Consider the following 21,480-nt stretch of genomic DNA (forward strand, 5'->3'; position numbering starts at 1 on the left):
ATCAATTACATAGACCTACATTAAATAACATTTCGTATTTTTAAAATAGTCGTTTAATTCATCGAGTGATAAAGGCTTGCGGTTTACATTCGACCGAAAGTTCAATACACATACAGTCCAAGTATCCAGTATTCATAATCGTAATGTTGATTACTATTCTTCAACTTCAAACTTCCTATATCAGCAACAGAATTTGATAGATGGGGGTGGTTGAGAGGAGGGGGGCACTGACACAAATAATAGGCCAGTATTTTATTAAACACCGTAAGATCTGACCAGAACGTTCATTAGTCATGTAAATACAACGAAGAAATATGAAATTAGGTCAATTAATGAACACATTAAAAAAAAAAGAGCACATGAAAACAGAAAATGAATGGGACGCCAACACACTGTTCTGTGTACAGCTAGGCAAAGAAAATAAACATTGGAATCTCTTCAATATCGATTTACAGTGACTAATTTAAATCACCAGATGCTACACAATTCTAAGTCTATCTTTTTAACGGTCTCTCGTTCAAGCAAATAAAATAGTTTACTTATAGTTAAATATGAAAATTAAAAAAAAATGTGGCATTGTGTAATCATTTCTAAGCGTGTAAGCGTTACTGTAACTTAACGACCATGCATCTTACAAGATCACCGTGTTCCAATTTTTCCCGCACTACTTACAACCAATAAGTGAACACGCTACACAGGGGTATTCCCATTTAGACCAATCAGAACACTTACTTTTTTCACGGTCTTGGGGTCAAAAGCTTACGAAAAAGCCCTATTTTTCAGTTAATTTTAGATTGCAAAATCTTTGACTAAACGAGAATAATTTCTTTTAAAAATTACATAGTACATAACAAGAATCACTACTTGACATTTTTCATCTCTATTTCAAACTATACAATGCTTTTAAGAACGTTTAATTAAGCGTTGAAAGAGTGCAGTGTCTGAGGTATAGGTGTTACTAAAAATAGCATCTGATCAAAAGGTGGTGATGCAGCGAGCCTGCGCCGTGTGGCTCAAAGCCACGCAAGATTTGTCGCCGGTACTACTTGCGATTTGATATAGGTGCTGTACTAATTAAAAAACAAGAGGCCCTGTGTTAAAATCCTTAAACCAAATTACTGCTAGTTAGAATTTTCATGAACATAAGTGGTCATGAAGTAAAGATTAATGTCAATATATTTATAATGGCGTTTATATCAATCTACTTTTTGTGCGGAGGGATGATGTAAATAACTACGCATATTTTGGGAATCGCAATTTATAATGTATTTTTAAGAATTTCTCGAGGGAACCATTCATAAATGTACACAAAGAATATATATTTAAACACGTAATTGTTTGCTATCATTAAAATCCTCTTGTTTTCTTTCTGACCTCCAACAAATCAACATGACCGAACCTCTCCTCTAGAACCCCCTACTATTTTGTGTTAAGGGGAATAAATTTACACGCAAATTCTGGCCGCCATTTTGGTTGAGACCTTTTTGCTTGGTCAAATATAACTGCATTGAATATTTGTTTTAATTATTACGTTACAAAACATGGTAAGAAAGATTTTGTAGTCTAATATTCAAGGGCAAATTTGGATTACGACACTATTTTCGGTGAATCTGCCGTAGCATTAGAAACTGGTTATCGCACTTCCGCTGTGAGTAACAATCGCGGAAGTGTGAATTGTCAACAAACCAAGAATGGTAAAAATACAAATAATAACACACAAATAACAATAAACACACATATTGCTGTTTTAACACAAAGAGCACATGCCATCATCATAAGCCAATCAATAATATTTAAATTGCCTTGTATATTGCCATTCAAATAACTCAAAATACTTTGCCAAGTTAAGTGCACCTATTTTCGACTATTACAATTTTGAAAACAAATCTTGCATCTCTTAAAAAATAAGTCTATTAACTTAAAAATACAACTTACGTTTATTAAAACTTAATTTTTATATAATCTGAGTTGGGTTTTATGTTCTTAACTGAATGCTATATTGTTGTTCTGAGCCCTAAACACAGAAATTACTAAATTTTCAAACATCCCCTCTAGGCCTACATTATTTCTTTTTTAGTTTAGTGATTCTGAAATTAGAGTCTGAAATCTAGATATCTAGATCTATAAACAAAACATTTCAAAACATTGACAGTTTACAAATAAGACTATTTTCTTGTTGTATTGGTTTGTATATGGGATAGAGTGGGCTAGTCGTAGAGAGCTGGACTGCTAACCATTAGTCTCGACTTCAAATCCGGGTCCAAGTCAGTAGACTGTCCCTAATGGGTACCTAACTCAAGTTAGGGTAAGTAAAGGCGGCTGGGCATAGTGCTCAGCACACTATCCCTTCATGTGCCGAGGTCACAGAAACAAGTGAACTCTACCTCACTTGCCTCGTAGACCGTCAGGTTTGAAAGGGAGCTTTACTATTGGTTTGTATAGTGACTTGTTTGACTGTTTCTAATTTCCAAATAGATTTGATTTAAGATCCTGCCGAAATTAATGAATCTGGTCGTTCTACCAAAGTGTTCAAAACAACAGGAGTAGTCAAAAAAATTCCCATAATTTAGGCCTAAGTCAACTTAATAATAAGAGGCCATATACAGATCTAGATTTTTGTTGTTACAAATGAGCTGAATATTGTTTAGATATTTATATAATTAAATCACTTTAAAATCTTTCACTATGATGTTTGTTATCATCCTATATTAATTCAACGTAATTGAGCCTTTTTGTCTTAATTATGTGTATTTTTATTATAGTCAGCACTTTATTGATGTAAACTGAAACTTTGATTCATATTTTCAGGTTATGACATACTTTTTAGGGTATGATTGATGAATGTGCCATAGGCTGCAGCGTACAATGTACGAAGGAAAAAACATTCACTATTCAAGTTCAGACAGCAAGCTCCTATGCTCTTTCAGTGGCAAATTGTGCAATCAGAGACGTCTTAATGGATACGGATTTTGTATTAGACATATTTTGGAAGACCCTAATGCACCATTTAAAAGATGTGCATATGTTGCAAAATCAAGCAATCAGATGTGCACACAGGCTATACCAAAACATGAAGAAAGGAGGTAAATGCTTTTAAACTTAGGATATAAAAACATAGAAATTGCAAAATATTCAAGATAAAGTTAATGTTAGATGACTACAAGCTTTTAATTATTGCAAATTATAAGTAAAAAAATACTTCTTGCATTATATGCCATGACATAAAATAGTCTTTAAAGTCTTTATTGACAGCACTCATTAGAGGCATAGAGAATTTTGATGTTAAGGAATGTAAGAGTGAGTAGGGAGGTTAAGAAATGTGACATAGGATACTTTTTTTATTTCTCGAAAAAAAAAATTATAAAAATATGTTCTTTAAGTGGGGTGGGGTGTATTTTTGGGTTATGATCCTGGCTTGTGTGATGTGTGGAATAAGGTGAAAATCAGCCAAAGAAGAATCATTTATGAACAACCCCCTAATGTTCACATAGTTAACGCTAGTCAAATTTTCTGTATGGGGTAATTTTTTAAAACTATTCCATCATATTCCTCAAATATTTACACTTGGCAGCCGCATATTATTCTTTATTTTTCGCTGTGATGACTTGCCTTGTAATCTTTAAAATAAAATGCACAAACCACAAAAATCCTTGTAGATTGCAAGAGCACCCTAATCTAAAATGTTCGCTAACCACTACATTTTGAAGTTAATATATTTTGTTTTACTTGCCTAAAAAAATCTAGATGGCCAAATGCCATACTTGTATGGTTTGTATTCTCTAAAAAAAGCACCTTTAGCATAATGGGGTGTCAGTGTGGTGCATCAATTGTGATGCTATTACTGACCAACATGTGTTGGGTGAGAAAATTTCCCAAAATTCTATAAAAAATATTAGTGCTAGTTGAAACTTGCCTTTCCTTTGTATTCTTGTTCTCTTTTCATTAATGGTTTACAAAAATAAATATTTTCCTAGAACAGCAAGCAAGTTGCAGAATTTATTTATGATATTACGATCACTGTCCTTAACCTGTTTTAGAAAGGTTACTTATTAATACTATCAGAATGTTGTCCATTGACTTAGCAGTTATTTTAGCAGTCACCTTAGCAGAAATTTAAAAATAAATGTGAGTGGATTACATCCGTGACATATTGTTACGGTTAAAATTAAAATAAACCAAAATGTAATTTATGAAAATACTGTTTATGCTTGATTTTAACCATCAAATATTTTTGTTTAGGTACTGCAACAACCACATGCAAGTACTGGGGATGTTACCAAAGAAGGAGCGTAAGAAGAAAGATAAACAACTAATAGAGACCAAGCAGCCTCCTGTGATTGGAAAAACAAAATTTTGTCTCTCAAAGGACAGTGTGCCTCCCATCAAACCTGCCACATCTGCTGAGGACCCAGATGATCCATATGCCTTTCCTGATGTTGGGCCAGCTGAAAACAAAACTGTTGCGTCCTCAGTTTCTTCCACATCTGATAGTGTTTTAGGCAAGTCTCTGCAATCAGGGCAAGGGTTTGTCAGATCTGCCAGTGATATCAGCACTAGTGGGCTGAGTATGTCTGGAGGTTCGACCATAGCAAAATACTATCCTGAACTTGCAGAGAAACTAGAAAAAATGAGAGCAAAACCTGAACCAAAAGTGACATCCAAGAGTCGGGCAAGAAGCTCAAGGACCATGAATAAATTGCAAACAAAAATCGCACAGAACAAAATTAATGAAAAGTTGCGCAAATCTCAAGAATTAAGTCAGACAGATTCGAACTCGAGTCCGTTGCAGTTGTCAAGCCCAGAACACAGCACTAGTCCAGGACCAAGCCCAGCATCTTCCCATACCTTCAGTCCTCAAGCTGCCCCAGCTCCACCTTTCACATCCACTTTTTCCCTATCTGGATATGAGCATGTGCGTTCAAGCCAAGATGTTCCTCCTCTACCTCACGTTGACACCTCGTTTCTTGCTACATTGGCAGCCCAAGACAATTTAGGCTTTCCAAACAGTGGAGTTGGTGATATGGGACTTACTTCTGAAAGGCTTCTGACAGTCCACACCCCTCCAAGACTTCCTCCACCCTACCCAGGATCATCTACACTATCCACACCCTCTTCTTTAGCCTCATCAGATCTTCCAGCCAGTGCCTTTAGTCCACAGACAAATTTAAACTGTGTACTGGAAAGTTTTAACTCATCTCCACAACGAACAGCCATTACACAAGTGGGACCTTCAGGACCATCATCAATACCCTCATTAAACTTTACGCATCATCAGAATAATCCATCATCAACTTCATTTTTATCACAGACTTCTGCGTCATTTACCACAAGTTCTACGCCAAGTTATTCATTTCCTTCATCTGGTGTTACCAGCGGGGCTCATCTCAAGCTACAGAACCACATAACTGCACCACTACCTCCCTCAAATGTTGATCTCTTCTCACTACTGAACATAAACTCTAAGTTGGGTGTAGATCCCTCCATGGGAGTCACACCTTCAGCGATGCTTCCTTCACCAAACACACTTGCTGCCCATCTAAATTTACCTCCACCACCGCCTTATGTGCCTCCTGCAGTGCAACAAAAAGTTTCCACGCCTGTGTTACCCAGTGTACCTGTCCCTAAGGTGCAGCTGAGTGCAGTTCCCAGAGCATCTGTACCACATGTAAAGTTACACAAACTAAATGGGATTTTATCAGAGAAAGAAGCTAAGAGAAAGTTTAGGAGTGATTTAGCTGTCAAATTCTACTCATTCTATGCTAAGAGGAGGGTTAGCAGCCATTGCATGGTGGGGCCATGTAAGTCATTTCTTCAAATTCTATTTATTGTTCTAACAGCAGTTAATTATAGATTCGTATAAACCTCTTCTTCTTCTTCGTTCTTAATTTTTAAATTATAGATTCTTATAAACCTCTAAATACTTTAATTAAGCATTTATTTCAGTAAAATATAGATCTGTCTACTTTTAAAATATTTGGAAAAACTTTTTCATCAATTCTATTCTACAAATTGTTTTTTTTTTAATCAAAAACATAAATAAAGTAAACAGGTAGACTGCTACCAGATGTTTTTAAATCAGCTCTTTGGACATTAAAATCATTAAATAACTTAGTAATTGGGAATTGGATTTGTAAGTGAACATTGAGAATCTATACCACTACATTAACTATAGGTTAAAGTTAAACTACAGAAACAGAGAGTTAAAAGTGAACTCACTATCTGTTTTGACACTCTTACCTCCTTGTTTTGTTGTAATTCCTTTGTTATTTCACTATTTGGAATATAATACACCCCTCAAGCATTGCATAATCTATTAATTCTTTAAAAAATAATTATAAATGATTATTAACCTTTGTATGATAAACATAACATAGGCCTACACAGATTTAAAATGTGCATTGCAAAAAATGTTTTTACCTAGTCAATCTAAAGCCTCTTTATAACACAAGCCCTGTCTTATTAAACATGAATAACTTGACTTAAGCACCATTCACTAATTCCTGCATCCTAACAGTCGGTTTTAAGATAAAAAAAACCTTGACAAGACTTGAATTCATAATTGTATAAATGTATAGTATACTTAAGTAAAAACTAGCAAATTTTAGCCCTTTTCAATTAGCTATACTACCTTACCTGTACCTAAATCACTATTTATAACTGATAACTTTACTTCAACCATTTAGAGATTAATGAATTAGGAATAATTTTATTAGCTTTCCATTGCGGAGGTTATTGAATTTACTTACAACTTACTGTTTTACATCTGAATTTTTTTTTTATTGCTGTGGCATAGTTTTATTATTTTGCATCCTATATTGTGAACCACCTAATTTCTACACATTACACACTTGACTCTTGAAAGAAAAAAACAAACTTTGGTCTCTTTATACATCTCATGTTATTTTTCTCTTAGACCTATGTAGCTCAGATGATGACAGTGAAGATGAGGATATTGACATGTTGCCATGGCAAAGAGAGATTTTTTCTGCATCATCTGATGATGAAGCAGACAGTGATGATGAGTAAGTAGTGACCTCTTAATCCATGATTACGTTTCAGCTGCTGATTTGAAGTTAATGTAAACCACATTTTCATTTTAGCTGCTGAGTAATAACATATTTTTTTTTAGATTGCTATTTATTCATTTTGTTGCTTCATTTTCCAGTAACATTTTTAAAAATTACAGACTAGAAAATGATGTTCCAATGGGCATGAGACCAACTAAGATATCACTGTTGAAAACACGGCTTAGACGACAGTGGTGTCAAGCAAAAAATGCCTATAAGACAAACAAACTTCTGAGAGAGAACAGCAACCAGGCAACTTTAGCTCTCATCCGCACTGTTCGCAATGGTGCAGCTTGTGCGGTCAGAGCATTGTGGCAGATTACCCATCTTAAGAGGTCTAAGAAGAAGTGGGTCATCAGTTTAATTCTTACACTATCTTCCTCTGTCCCTCAACATTGCCTGTACTCTACAAACCACCCAAACATTTTGATTTTTATTTGAAATGTTTATCATTATGAACTTAATCTGTCAATAGTTTAATCTTATTTTATAGCTAATTTTGTAAGAATGTTCTATTTTAGGAATGGTTATCACATGTTCATCAATTTTTATTTCAGGATAAGAAAAAGATGGTCTAAAACATGCTGCAACAAAAGTGAAAAGGAAGGACAATGTACCAATCAATGTTTGCCATATGCAAACCACTGTGTTAAGCGTATCCTTTCTCTGTTACTGTAATGGTTTGGTAGATACTATTCATTTGTTATTTGAATTACTTACTGTTTAGACATATTGTGTGTATAATCTTTTAAGAGCTGATGACATTTTAATGTTGCAGATGACCTGCTGTATTAGATACATTTGATTTAAATGTTATAGTTGATGCAGCATTATGAAGTTTGTTAATCAGTAAGTCCTAAATTCAGGAGGATTCTTTAGGATTATCTTGAGCTTAACCTAATGACAGCTTTGAAAACTCTGTTTTCTAGCCTACTGTTTGGTACATGCAACTCTGAGGATACTTAGTTTCTTGAGTCTAAAACAGGGGTCTCCAAACTACGGCCCGCGGGCTGGATGCGACCCGCGAGGTCCTCTCATTCGGCCCGTGGAGATCTTTTTGTCCACGGAAAAAACATTTGTTGGTGATGGCTGAGGAACTTTGCCCAGAAAAATCAAAGACATGCCTGGAAGAAACTGGCCCCCGAACTGAACTTTGATAGTCAATGCGGCCCTCGGGCTGAAAAGTTTGGAAACCCCTGGTCTAAAACATGTAGCATTTTTTGTACTTCCATTGAGATCCTGCACACTCAAAAACTATCATGTGCTTCTATTAGAATGTTAACTCAGCAAACTTTAGAATAATTATGTGGCTACATCTATTATTATTAGCCTTGACTGTGTCCAGACATTACATATAATATCAATCAGCAGTTGTTTGATTTCTGCACCGCCAAGTTTGCCAATAACGTTCAGTGTTGTCTGCCGTCATTTGACCTCCGCCATGAGCTGCCATTGTGTCAGGAGCATGCGGCTAAAGCTGTGAGTATTTCACCTACATTTATGGCAGTAATAGCTTCCTAATATAAATTACTGAAACTATGAAGTTTACTTACTCTATGTAAGATGGTAGCATCTGACTATGCATTGGAATAATTTTGACAAAAAAAATACAGCTAACAAAAAAATGTTGTAAACAGTGAATTGCAGCATGTGACATGATAACAGATCAAAACATGACAGTGTGTGAATTTAAAAAAAATTGAAATGAATGTTCACGTTACTTTATAGTTAAATACAATGTCTGCCTACAGGATAACTATCAGAAGCAGTTGGAGATAGAGAATAAGAAGAAGCCAAGGAAAAAATCTAAACCACCTGCACTCACCCGACCTCCCAGGAAAGGAAAGAAGAAAAAGAAAGGCAAATATACCAAAGCTCAGAAACCTTTGCCCCCTCCTGTTTCTATTGGTCTAGAATCAAGTAAGTTATCTTTAATTCACCACACAAGCACTGTCATAATATGTTTTGAGTCTGCTTTTTTTGTTTTTGTAAAAAAATCTTATGGAAGGTCAACTTTAACTCCCCCCTCCTTGACAGCCTAAGTTATGTAACTGTCCAATGTTCTAGTGAACAGCTTTAGTAATGCTTTTGTCCAATTTTCTTGTGAACAGCCCTTTCAGATGTAGATGTGACCAGTATAGACACATCAAAACCTGAAGAAGGGCTGGAATCTCCTCCAGGGAGACAACCCACTACTCCACACCAGCAGTCGTCTACCCTTGTCTCCCAGTTCACACCTGACATGAAGGGCAACAGCAAAAACCTCAGCCTTGAACTTGAAGAATCTTTATCACCAGGTAGTGATTAGAATGTTTATCACGCAAATAATGTTCAGAAATAAATTAAAAATAGTTAGATATTTGTGTTTACTTATGGCCTGCTAAGCTAAGTTAAATTTACTGCAAGCTCACATTTCCTAAGTCAAGCCAGCTTTAATTGTTACTTGGCACTAGTTAAGGAAATTAAGGCCTGCTGATTACACTACCCTGCATTTAAACATGAACTCTACGTAGTTTGTCCAATGGACTGCCAGTTCATAAATATCTCTTAACTCTAATATTGGTCATAGCCTTCTCTACTACTCTGTCATGTTTGTTTAAATACTTAAACACTACAAGGTGCTAGTGCTGCACATTTTATTCCAAGTTTATATTTGAGTGTAAAAAAAACTTGTTTAATTACTTTTAATCCCCATGTAGATTTTGACAAACCATTTGAGCTTCCACTTGAACAAGCATCTCGTCTGTTGGAGGAATCTGACTTTCAAGAAGTTGTTAACAAAATGCCGTTCGATGAATTGGACTTGTTTGGTCAGTTTATTAAGTCATGTAATAATTTGTATAGCTTAGTCTTATTCATTTGCTTAAAAAAATGAGATGTGTTAATTTAGATCTTTATCATGTTGTAGATAATAATATGACATTTTTTTTTAAAATCAGGTAAAAATGGTGAACCAGATCAAGATGCTGATCATCTATGTTTAGATCTAAACTCAGCTAACAAAGCGCGGGACGCTCTAGAAAAACTGTTAACAGGGACCATGTCAGAAGAAGAGTCCATGCAGTTGGCAATGGTGCTGGCCCAGAACCTCCAGACTGATGCAGAACTAGCCCACAATGCTGGACTCATCACAGATTCCAGCAGTGCTGCTCAGGGTACCACTGCCATGGAAATGACCCTGGGCTCACATATGGCAGAAACATCTGACCTGACCAGCACTGGTGCTGTTGACCATCAGATGATGAACATGCAGGCCTCAGAGAACTCCAGTTTTGTGCTCCACAGCAACTACCAACAGCCACTGCTAACTACAGCTTCCCTTACCATGTCTTCTTACAGAAACCTTGACAGTCATAAAATGACTCCAACTTCCCAGCAACAGCAGACCCCCATCTCATCCAATTCAGTCCAGACCATGGAAGACATGCCTCCTGTACTTACAGCAGATCTGAATGCTGTGTATGGACAGATAGAGAGTCTGACCAGGTCCCAGCTGGCTGCCAAACAATCATCTGGACTCAACCTCAACCACATCTCTGGTCTTGATTCTTTCTCAACTTCAAAGTCTGGGATTCGACATTTACCCACAGAATCAACACCTGCTTCCACTTCATCAAACTTGTATGCAGGCTCCAGCCAAACATATCTTTCAGCAATTGGCAATAGTGCTTCTATGGCACCTCTTCAATCACAAGTGAATTTGGAAGTTGGAAGAGGCGTTGTTCATTTAGAGTCAGGCTCGACTCAAGGATTTAATAATACCTCGTTACCATTAATTAATGCTCACTCAAGAGCAAGTTCTGGGCCACAGCATCAAAATTTTTCACTGTATTCAAACTCATTATTGCCTTCATCACAACCATCATCAGAAATGTCATATTCATTGTCATTACCTTCTCAAGCCAAGAAGGCTAAGCTGGATACCCCATCTGTGATACCCCATACAAGCCACCAAAAGCATCTGCAGCAGCAGCTGTTACAGCAGAATTCTACCACAGTTAGAAACTTGCTGCAAACATCAAACGCCAGCAAGCTGACATTACAGGAAACTAACAGGAACCTGAGACCACATGATAAGGCCCCGGCTTCCCCTAAAACAAGTGTACAGACATCTAATAAACAGAGGCTCACCTTGCCAGGCCTACAGCACGATGGCACCAGTTTTTCTCAAAAGTCTGACGGTGTTAAGCTCACACTGCCAGTTTGTAACAACTTGCTATCTGAGGCCAGCCAGAGTAGACTAGCATTGCCTGACAGTGCAGGCTCTTATGACATGTTAAATTCAGTGTCACAGTCTTCTTGCACAAGTAACGCTGTTCGCTATTCTTTAACTGCAGATTCTTCCCACAACTCTTCCTCCACCCTAACGTCCACAACTACGATACGTCACAGTCTACTTGGGGATAGCAATGGACCTAATGAGTCTATCTCCGTGACTGTCCTTCATCCTTCACCAATGGAAAGTGTTCCGACCACAGTCCGGCACACGCTGCCAGATACTTTCCCCACACCTATGACTTTGCCATCATCGCCTGCTCTTTCATTGCCTCTAAAATCACATTCATCTTCGGCAGAATCCAAGCTGTCAACTGCCATCTCCTCTCAGTCATCCAGCAATTTGCATCAAGAGCTTCTTATGTCCCAGAGGCAACAGTGGGCCCCACAAGCATCCATGACAACCAACATCACGCTACAAAATGGCCTACCATTTGGCCCGGGCTCCACTCGGAACCAAATCTCTAACAGGTTTAGCCCTGCTGGTCAGGGCAGTGCAAGAAATAAGCAAACAAAAGCTGCGGCAGAAGCTGCAAGGATATCTGCCCTCGCAAGTGCTGCTGGTGTTCCTGTAGTTTGTAATCCAGTATCTCTGCCTGGATTAGTTCAAAGCCTACCAACTACAACATTCAAAAGTAGTGGATCCTCATGAATTCAAGGCTGGTCAACCAAGGCAGTAAAAATATTGGGTTTTTATTAAGGCCTTGTCTAATTCAAGGCTTACCAACTATGAAATTGACCCTATCAAGACTGCAGAATTCAACTTTAAAAAGTAGTAGGTCCTTCTGAATTGCTTTTCTTAAATACACAGGCATGTTTCTTTATATCTTTTCTTATCTTGTTTATTTATACATTGCAATTAAAATTTTACTAATTTTTGTTAGATGAAATAGTCAGTTTTTATATGGATATTCCTCTGTGTGTGACAAACATTGCAAAACAAATTTTTTACATGATGAACATAACAGTTTAGTTCCAATAACCTGTCAGCAGCCAATCCATAAATTGTGCATAGAATGTATGTTGGTTAAAATATTTTTTTTATCATTATATCTTGGTGTATTCCGATTAAGTCCATGCATTTTCTGTGATAATTCAGGAATCAGTGACTTATCATTTGATATCATTTGCAAATTTTTGGTGCCTGTGTTGTCAGTTCTTGGTGCCTATGCTTTAAATGTAAATTAGATGGGTTCAATAAATCATAAAAACCAGGGCATTGTAAGATTGACAAAAAGTAATAAAATGTCTGTAATATTTCTACAAAATTTCTTAATCCCACAAGGACCTTAAGATGTCAATAAATTTTTTGTATTGATTTCTGCACACAATTATTATGTAAAATTTTATTGATATTTGTAGAAAAAGGTTTTATTAATGTAAAATTTGCATATCTTCCATATAATTAATTATTTGCTTACACAACCTAGTCGTCTTTTTAAAAGTATGTTATGACTTTTATAAAGACAGATTTGTGTTAAAATATTTTTTAAAGTAGTATTTATTGATATAAACTCAAAAACAGTTTTTGAATAAAAGTAGCATGAATTAATTTACATACACCCATAAGTGTAGGTGAAACCAGCTTAGCCTTGTTTTTGGACTGGCTACAGCTGTATTTACATGGCATGAATGCTGCTACTGTTGGTACACATTCATTTAAGCACTCTTTTTATGTCCACTTCTTTGCCATGTATTCAAAATAATTTTTACTCAAAAAATTTATTCAATTTCTGTGTGTACAACAGGGTAGGTAATTAGAAGGGATTATCATACATTGTGTGAGCAACTGAAATATTTTGATAAGGATAAAATTGACATCTTCTAGTTTTTTAATTTGGAGTCCAGGCTTCAAAATTTGGAGTTTTAACTTTACCTAGCAGTTTGTCAATTATTTCTATGAATATTTGCCTTACAAGGATAAGGTGAGCTGCTGCCACAGGTGATCTTTTTGGAACAGCTTGTAATGTGTACTTTTAGAAGATTTGAGTTCTTACCTGTACGTGGTTAAGAGTTCAAGGATTCTAGTTTAGATTTACTATATTGATTGTATCTGAAAGGACCAATAATTTTCCTAGAATCCCTCTATAGAGCACACAATATATATACCCTTATTTAAACTGTAATACTGCACTTTCATGCAGATTGTTACCATTTGTTTTTCTCCCTTTTCCAAAACTAAAAAAATATTAACTTACAATAAGTTTTTGTAAATGTGTACATTTATTGTTTTGTTTTAAAAGTTACTTGAAATTTATTATTTGTGTGATGCATCAACAAATGACTGATGATTGACAAGCATTAATTTTAAATTTTATTTATTTATATTCTGCTCTCAATTATCTATGAATAAACTTAAATTCACATTATTAAGTAATGTAACTAATAATCTTCATGAAATCATTTTATATTGCAATAAGCAGGTTTTTAAAACTTGATACTACTATGAATATAACCAACAGTAAATTTTAGGTCATGTTTATTTTGGTTAGTGTTGTCATTGTGATAGTTCTTGTAAAAATCATGTTATTGGTTACATCCTGTTGTTGAAGGTGAGCTGGGTTAGTTGTGAGTAAGCCCTACTATATATATAAGGAAAAGTAAAAGGTTTGACATTTTGTAAATTAAAATGTAAAGGCGTTAGAGGCAATTTTGGCTGGAATTTTGTTATTACCAGCGCAGGTCCTTAAACTGAGTGCAATGTTTGTTGTCATTTTTAATTTGATGTTGTACATTTTTAACAATATGGGTTGTAAGTAATAACATTAAAAGCATTTGATCATTATGAACGCAAGAAGACAAAGAATATATATACATATATATATATACATGTACAAAAATTTAATATTTTGAGTTCATTTTAAATTTAAACTGTTGTTGAATGTTGTTATTCTCAATAAATTTGTAGCTGCTAATTCAATTTTGTGAACGTTTATTGACTAGGAAAATAAAACAATTTTATACTGAGGCTCTTGTTGCAATTTTTGTCAAGGATAGAAAGTAAAAATACGTTGCCATATAAACATAGTGGGACGACATGGTCGTATGGTAGAGCATACAACCGCTAACCAAAACGTTGAGTTCGAATCCCTGGTTTGAGTCTCCCAGCTCTGATGGGTACCTGATTCATGTTAGGGAAAGTTAGGGCTGCTGGGCATACTGCTGACCACACTATCCTTTCATATGCAGAGGTAATTGAAACAGGTGAACCGTACTTCATACGCCTCATGGACAGTCAGGTTTGAAAGGGTACTTTACTTTTTTTTTTTACAAAAAAGATTAAAACATCTTTATTGACCTGGAAACTTTTACCTTTTCCTCACACAAATATACTAACTACATTTTTACCAGCTTCACTTGTTAAAAAAAAATATTCATATAGTCTACTTGTTTTGACCTCACAAATATCTGGTAGTAATATTATAGGCCTTAAAGTATCTACAAATGATTTGTAACTACTAATTAACAATATTAACATTTAACTGCTTAAGTGTGAACTAGTTCTCTCTTGTTGGAGGATTATTTTTTTATGCTCATGAAGTGCTATGGCTGAGCACTACATATATTACTACACCCAGGGATGCAAGAGGAGGGCTTTTGAATCAGTTTTGGTTCTTACAATACCAGCTCAAGAATGCTAAAAAGAAAAATTAGATATTTGTATATTTTATTGTACAGTAACATAGAAAATTCACCAAAAGTCTCACACTGACTTTATGATACATGAATAATTAGTCATGAAAAAGTATGGGGAAAAAAACGTATACATTTACAAGCCCTGTTAAATTAAATATTTTAAACAAAAAAGATTTTCACAATAATTTCTAGAATGGTCGTTCCTGTGAAATTTGACAGGATATTAGTAGGTACAAAAATGTAACATTTAACTTAATACTTGAAGACCAATTTTACTAAGTATACTTATACTTGACAGAGCAGTTTAAGTTAAAGGTATTCCTAGGTTAAGTGATTGGAAAAAGTTTTTCACCAAATGTATATACCATCTGTTGTTCTCTCATCACTAAACAACACTAAGCTTTAGAAAAAAGTAACATTAATATTTTAAAACTTTTTCAGCCTCTTTCTGTCGACGCAAGAGTTCCTCTTCCTTCTCTTGCTGCTCTAAAGCAATTTCTTTCTCCCGAACTTTTCTGCGCTCTTCCTGCTTGGCTGGTCTCACATCTAAAAAAAATTGTCACATTTATTCTGATGATGTCAGGATAGAAAAAAAATAGGATAATAACTGAAAGAATTTAAATAAATAGAAAAATAAAATGAAAATGCACTATTTTTTTATTCATATATTTAACATAAAAATCTTAAATTACTGTAGTTATACAGAACTACTAGTCATAACAGTTTTTATTATGATAAAACTAATGATTGATTCCAATAGTGCTCATATGTCTACAATATAGACGGATTCATGGGGAAAAAAACAAACAAGACTGAAGTGTAGGTTAATGTAAGCATTGGGACAATTTTATTACAAATAGTTTAGATAATGAAAAATTCTTACATGAAAAATAGGTATATATTTGGAAAGAAAGTAGAGTGCATCCTGCAACTGTTATTCCCATTAAAGAACGAACTGTCCATAAATGAAGTTTATCCAATAGTGCTGTTCTTGTAGCTTTCTTCATTGTGCTAGCTATCTGAAACAGGATGTAATACATATCGTCAACAAAAAAAAAGTATGAATATATTGAATTTACAGATCAAATGATATAACTATCTTTGCTGGAAATGTATTAAACAATCACCGGTAAAAAAAATTAAAGATAGAAACAAATGAAGACCAATTAAAGTGAATATTACATACCAAATTGAATAAAAACAGTTGATAAAAACCACACTATTTTTCATATTCCCCAAGTTATAAATATAACAAAATTAAAAGAAAGGTGTATAGGGGCTCTAATTAAGGATTTAAGTTCTATTTATGCTTTGGCATTAGCCAAAAGTTGCCTGATAACTATGGGTTATCTAGAGGTGGTGCCAATGATTTAGAAATGTGCAAATGTTCTCTAGCTAGTAAGAACATTGAAACAAATGAACACAGGTAATCATAATAAAAACAAGCTAGCTTAACTTCAAAATGACTTGTTTTTCTGGCTTGTCAGATGTTGAATTTTTTAAATTAAAAAAAAAAATTGCTGTCTCTAATGGTATCCCCCTCTTTAAAAAAGGTTCCAATAGGGCTCATTAGGCCTAAAACTAAAACTGTTTATTGTGGCATTATCTAAACCTGCCTGGTATTAGGCCTAGACTATAGGCCTAATTAGTAATTATTATAATTTTGCATCTACGTGATCTAATAATGGTAGAGCGTTCTACTGCTAACCAGAAAGTCTCAAGTTCGGATTCTGGACTCTAGTCTGTACAACGTCTGTGAACCCACACAGTAGGCCTATAGCTATTTATTATAATAATTTATTTTCAACTATTTTCTATTATTATTGGACATAGGCCTAACTAATCTCCCAGAATTTGTTTTTATGGAGAATGAACTTAATCTACAGTCTACATCTAGAGGTCTACTAGAGTCTAGTCTAAATCTAACAAAATTGAAAATAACATGAGGCTAATGTAGTTTTTCTTACTATATGTGAAATCTACTCAATTCTCAATTTAAACATGACAACTGAATAAAAAACGTCCATACTTTATCCTCTAGGCACTAATTTGGGGGTTGTAGCGAGTTTAGGCTAAATTATTGAATTTTAAAATGTTTTGTCACTCACAGCTATGATATGACGGATCATCCATGACAACCTGGTTAAAAGTTGAAAGGTTTAACTTTTTAAGTGACCGTGAAATAGATCTAATTTTTTTTCACAAGAGAGTTCCTAAAAGTAGAATTGGCCCGTCTATCGTCGGGATATATTTATAGAGGAAAAAAATTTAAGAGAATGTCATCAGAAAAGAATTTTAAAAAAGACAAGACAGAAGTGATGTTTGAATTCTTTTATTTCTTTAATTTTATAACATTTTTTATTGTACAAAAGAGCAAAATAAAAAACCATGCCAGGTAAACGTATCCATTCAAATAGCGGTCACGTGGTCAAAAAAAATAAAAAAATGTGGTTGTCATTTTTTGGACACATAATATAAAAAAACGAAGTGTCTACTCGGAATAAGATTTTTCGGCAAAAGATAGTTCTGCGCATGCGCAGTGACCTATGGCTAGGGTTATGGCTAGAATGAGGGTTAGGGGTAGGATTAGGGATAGGGTTAGGATTAGGGCTAGGGATAGGATTAGGGCTAGGGTTAGGGATAGGATTAGGATTAGGGATAGGGTTAAGGATAGGATTAGGGTTGGTATTAGGGTTCTGCGGTTGTAAACACACGCATGCGCAGTACCATCGAAAACATCGCCGCTAAGTCGTAGTTTCTCTCCATTGCGCATGCGTATCGCATGCGTATCTTATTCCGACTAGAATCGGCCATAAAAAAAAGTGTTGCAGATATTTGATTTATTTTTTCATAGAATGATAAAACTAATAATGCTTTAGTATGGAAATCAATTTTGTAATATGGAAATCGATATTTAAAAAGTTCTAGTATTTTTGATGAAACCAACTTTTAAATTTAGCCTTCATTCTCCAACGCAAATTTTAAAATGCTTTTCTGGCATATATAGCCCTGCCACCTATAGCTTGTTGTTATAACGTGAAAGTCCCGCCATTTTGCGCGTGGTAAACATTTTAAAAACTAATTAGTAGAAGGTCTCTAGAATTTGGCCGAAAAATCGTCGGAAGTCAAGCGTCCGGTCCGGGCGCCATATTGTTGTTAGCAACCGGCCACGCCTCCGGGTTAGCGAGAAATACTAGGCTAATGTTAATAGTCAATGCTAACTAACCCTGTCCCTAACCCTTCCATCATACACCTAACCGTCCTAACCCTAATTTCTAACCATAAAAATCGAGATTACATGTCATTTAAGACATTTATTATGATTTATACTTATAGGCCTACTAGTAGTACTACTAACAAGTTAACAACCCAACACTTCTTTTTTAAAGAAGATTCCATTATCGGACACTGGTATTTAGATCTAGACTCTAGCCCTAACTCCACTTCGGCCTTCCAGAGTCCAACCAACCCGTTTTGTGTTTTTTAAATTTTTAGAGTTTAATTTTAATTTTTTAAATAACTAATTTTTAGTAACTGTCTGAGTTATGTTGTAGGCCTGTGTAGAGTGTGTAGGCCTAACACTGCCAGTTTAACTTTGATCATTGATACCACTTCTGACTTCATTCATTGCCGTTATTGATAGGCCTATTGATCTAGATAACTAGTTCTATAATAGTAAACTTTAAAATTTTTAAACTGATCACTTAGGCTAAAATGGATAACTTTTAATATGACCTTTCGCTTTGCATTCCCGACTTATTCCGGCTCTACAGTCAGTCAGATTGTGTAGATCTAGACTAGTTGGTACAACTAAGCGCAGAAAAGTCATCGCACTGCAAAAAAAAAACAACCGAAAAAACACATTGAACATTTGTTATCCCACTAGTCTAGAAGGCTATAATAATAAATTTAAATAGGCTTTATAATTTGTGTACATTTTTTTAAAGAACCATCAACAATGAAAGTTAGTTTATTATTAAAAACAATCCATAAAGTAAGCTATTTAATAATATATCTATAAAATCATACCGACACATTAGGCTAGATCTAATCTATTTTTATTAGTCTATATTGTTTCTGGCTAGAAATATGAATATGGCGTTATGTAGCCTAAAATCGCTGTAAGCAGTAAAAAAATTGCGCATTCACTGTTTAAATTTAGTAGATCTAGGGCAGAGCCCGCACAACAATATTTTGATCTGGAGACACGTCTTCATTCGTTATGAGTATGACTTGCTTAGCTCTATCAATCTATAAAAATCTAGATCTAGCTAGACTCTGTTTTAACACTTATTTAATGGATAATATAATTTCTAGATCCATCATAGTATGATCATAGATCTAGGATTCTAGATCTATGTGCCTGATCTAGATTCTAGATTAAGAATCTCTAGTCTACCTATTTTTTTTAGTATTTTTTTTTACTATTCAATTCAATGGACACCAGCGAGAAAAGTTTTAGACTTTTACTTTTAGATCTAGTACTTATAGTATAAGTCTTATACTAGATCTACTTATGACTTATTTATTTTGTACTTAAAGTAGTCTAGATCTAATAGCCTAATAATTTTAAATTTAGAATCTAGATCTCGAGACTAGATCTTTTAATTAAAAACTAAAGAAGACCAAAAAGAGGATGATATTTCGAGTCGTCTCCTTGAATCCCGGTCAGAACGTCCCACCGTTGTGGCCTTAACCAACCGGCGGGCATTGTTGCATTGAGTTAAATATAAACTCAAAACAATAATATAAACAATCTCCTCCCACATACCACGCAAGCACAGTGTTGTATGTCGTGCCTTAACCAAAACATTCTCCCTTCGTATCCTTAGTGATATTTAAATAGTTAATTAACTCATTTATTTTATACTGAGATTACGCATTTCCCCCGGGTGAAATAGAAATAGGTAAATTTAAATAGAAAATATATAGGCCTACTTTATCTTTTTATTGTTTATCACACTTATTAAGTATGAACAAAGCTACTTAAATTATAAAACAGTTGAAATTTTGATATAAATAAATATAAGAAATCGTGAATTCCTATTATTTATTACTGTACATAAATAATGAGCAGAATAAATGCAGTCAGTAAATTATTGAGTAATATATCAATGTAAAAAGTAAATAAATGAGGTAACGTTAAGAATGTTTTTAAATTTCCAGGTTACCATGGCAGAGAAAATCAAGTATACCCAGAAGATCCAAACCACTGTATCTTGCTCCATCATCCACAGTCTCAACAGAAATAATATCGACATTCCAACCCCAGCTCCTCCTGCCTGTAAATCAAACCCCCCAAGTGCCAAAGTTGTATTCAGCAATCCACCATTTGTGTATACTGGCAGCGGCGCGTTTGCTAGTGGGGCACTTGAAGAGAAAATCAATGAAATCCTTAAATTCAGCTTACAACAACAGAGGGATGATGAAATCGCAGACAGCAATGGTTTTGTTACTATTGTTTTACATAGATGCTTTACTGCAATAGGTATTGAGACTAGAATAGTTTATGGGGAGAGGAAAATAGACGTGAAGAAAAGCTGGCCCCATGTTTGGCTTTGTATCAAGGATTCTGTCATAGATAATGCAAATATTAACAACCTAGAGGAGAGTAACATAGTATACATGCAGACAAATATAGAAGAGTGTTATAAAGAGTGCGAGTTGGATACAACTAGCCAGCAGTCTGGTAGACTAATAAATGTGAAACAGCAAATTAAACTTTTTGTCCAAGAGTCTGACATGGCTCTTGCTCTCAGCCTAAACCACGAACACTATTATAATTATTATTTTGCTATGATACGACATATGTATGATGAATATAAGGTATCAATTATAGGTATAGACCCTAATGTTAGATATATATGTTGGGGTTGTAGGAAGTATCCAAGACAAGGAGTTGGTTTCGTGTCTGATATTTTAAAAGGAGACGTTCCATTGGAGGATACGAATCATATGACTAGCTGGAGGTTTCTAAACTGTAGCAGGTGTATGGTTGCTAGTTTTTGTAGTCACGAATGCCAAGATAAAAATTGGAAGGAGGCACATCGATTTACATGCCTACCCCGTGGTTCTGTGTGTCTACCTCCTCACCTCGCAGGGATTTAATCTCCGTACAATAATCAAATATTATAATTTTAGCTTTAATAACTCTTGAATGGTTAATTTTTGTAATTGCAGTAATAAAATATCTTAGTCAAAACTTTCATTCAATAGGGTGATGTTTTAATGTTGTATTCTTGTGTTGCTTCAAAATTAAAAAGTTGTATGTGTATCTTGAGGAGAAACATTTGGTTGGTTGATGCTCTCTGTTATTTATAAAGAAGAGTGATCTGTAACAAAGATCATGCTAAATCTTGATGCAACCAAATTTTATATTTTAAAATGATAGTTTAAAGTTGTCCTTTAAGACCTAAAAATCCATAGGGCAGATTAACTAGCCTTTCTTGACCTCAGCATATGAAAATGGTGTGGTCAGCACTATGCTCAGCCACATTTACTC

The 21,480-nt window shown here is 34.8% G+C and overlaps 2 protein-coding genes and 1 long non-coding RNA gene across 4 annotated transcripts; 2 read left to right on the forward strand and 1 right to left on the reverse strand.

The window, feature by feature from the left end:
* Positions 1–1,441: 1,441 nt before the first annotated feature.
* On the forward strand, positions 1,442–12,906 carry LOC131932488 (INO80 complex subunit D). 2 transcript variants are annotated; one of them, XM_059289399.1, is made up of 11 exons: positions 1,442–1,544; positions 2,809–3,083; positions 4,240–5,798; positions 6,914–7,022; positions 7,187–7,414; positions 7,625–7,722; positions 8,413–8,546; positions 8,819–8,987; positions 9,179–9,364; positions 9,767–9,877; positions 10,007–12,906. In XM_059289399.1, the coding sequence occupies exons 2-11, from the start codon at positions 2,842–2,844 to the stop codon at positions 11,992–11,994; spliced, it is 4,824 nt and encodes a 1,607-aa protein (XP_059145382.1). In that variant the 5' UTR covers positions 1,442–1,544; positions 2,809–2,841; the 3' UTR covers positions 11,995–12,906. The 2 variants fall into 2 exon arrangements, with proteins under 2 accessions (XP_059145382.1, XP_059145383.1); XM_059289400.1 differs by lacking the exon at positions 1,442–1,544 and adding an exon at positions 1,651–1,694.
* A 747-nt stretch (positions 12,907–13,653) lies between these two features.
* On the reverse strand, positions 13,654–18,806 carry LOC131932490 (uncharacterized). Its single transcript, XR_009384589.1, has 3 exons — positions 18,714–18,806; positions 15,862–15,997; positions 13,654–15,524 (listed from the first exon to the last, which is right to left on the reverse strand). It is a non-coding gene; the product is annotated as an uncharacterized LOC131932490 (long non-coding RNA).
* A 328-nt stretch (positions 18,807–19,134) lies between these two features.
* LOC131932489 (uncharacterized) lies at positions 19,135–21,237 on the forward strand. Its single transcript, XM_059289401.1, has 2 exons — positions 19,135–19,204; positions 20,145–21,237. Exon 2 carries the CDS (start codon positions 20,151–20,153, stop codon positions 21,084–21,086), a length of 936 nt encoding a protein of 311 aa, XP_059145384.1. The 5' UTR covers positions 19,135–19,204; positions 20,145–20,150; the 3' UTR covers positions 21,087–21,237.
* Positions 21,238–21,480: the final 243 nt, after the last annotated feature.

Source organism: Physella acuta, unplaced genomic scaffold (genome assembly GCF_028476545.2).
Source record: "Physella acuta isolate Inbredline_101_S28 unplaced genomic scaffold, ASM2847654v3 ptg002188l, whole genome shotgun sequence".
Classification (NCBI taxonomy): Eukaryota; Metazoa; Mollusca; class Gastropoda; family Physidae; genus Physella; species Physella acuta.

Coding starts and splice junctions, on each gene's coding strand:
- LOC131932488 (XM_059289399.1), top strand. CDS start 2,842: ATGTGCCATAGGCTGCAGCGTACAATGTACGAAGGAAAAAACATTCAC. Junction 5,799..6,913: donor CCATTGCATGGTGGGGCCAT/GTAAGTCATTTC, acceptor TTTTTCTCTTAG/ACCTATGTAGCTCAGATGAT. Junction 7,415..7,624: donor CTTAAGAGGTCTAAGAAGAA/GTGGGTCATCAG, acceptor TTTTTATTTCAG/GATAAGAAAAAGATGGTCTA.
- LOC131932489 (XM_059289401.1), top strand. CDS start 20,151: ATGGCAGAGAAAATCAAGTATACCCAGAAGATCCAAACCACTGTATCT.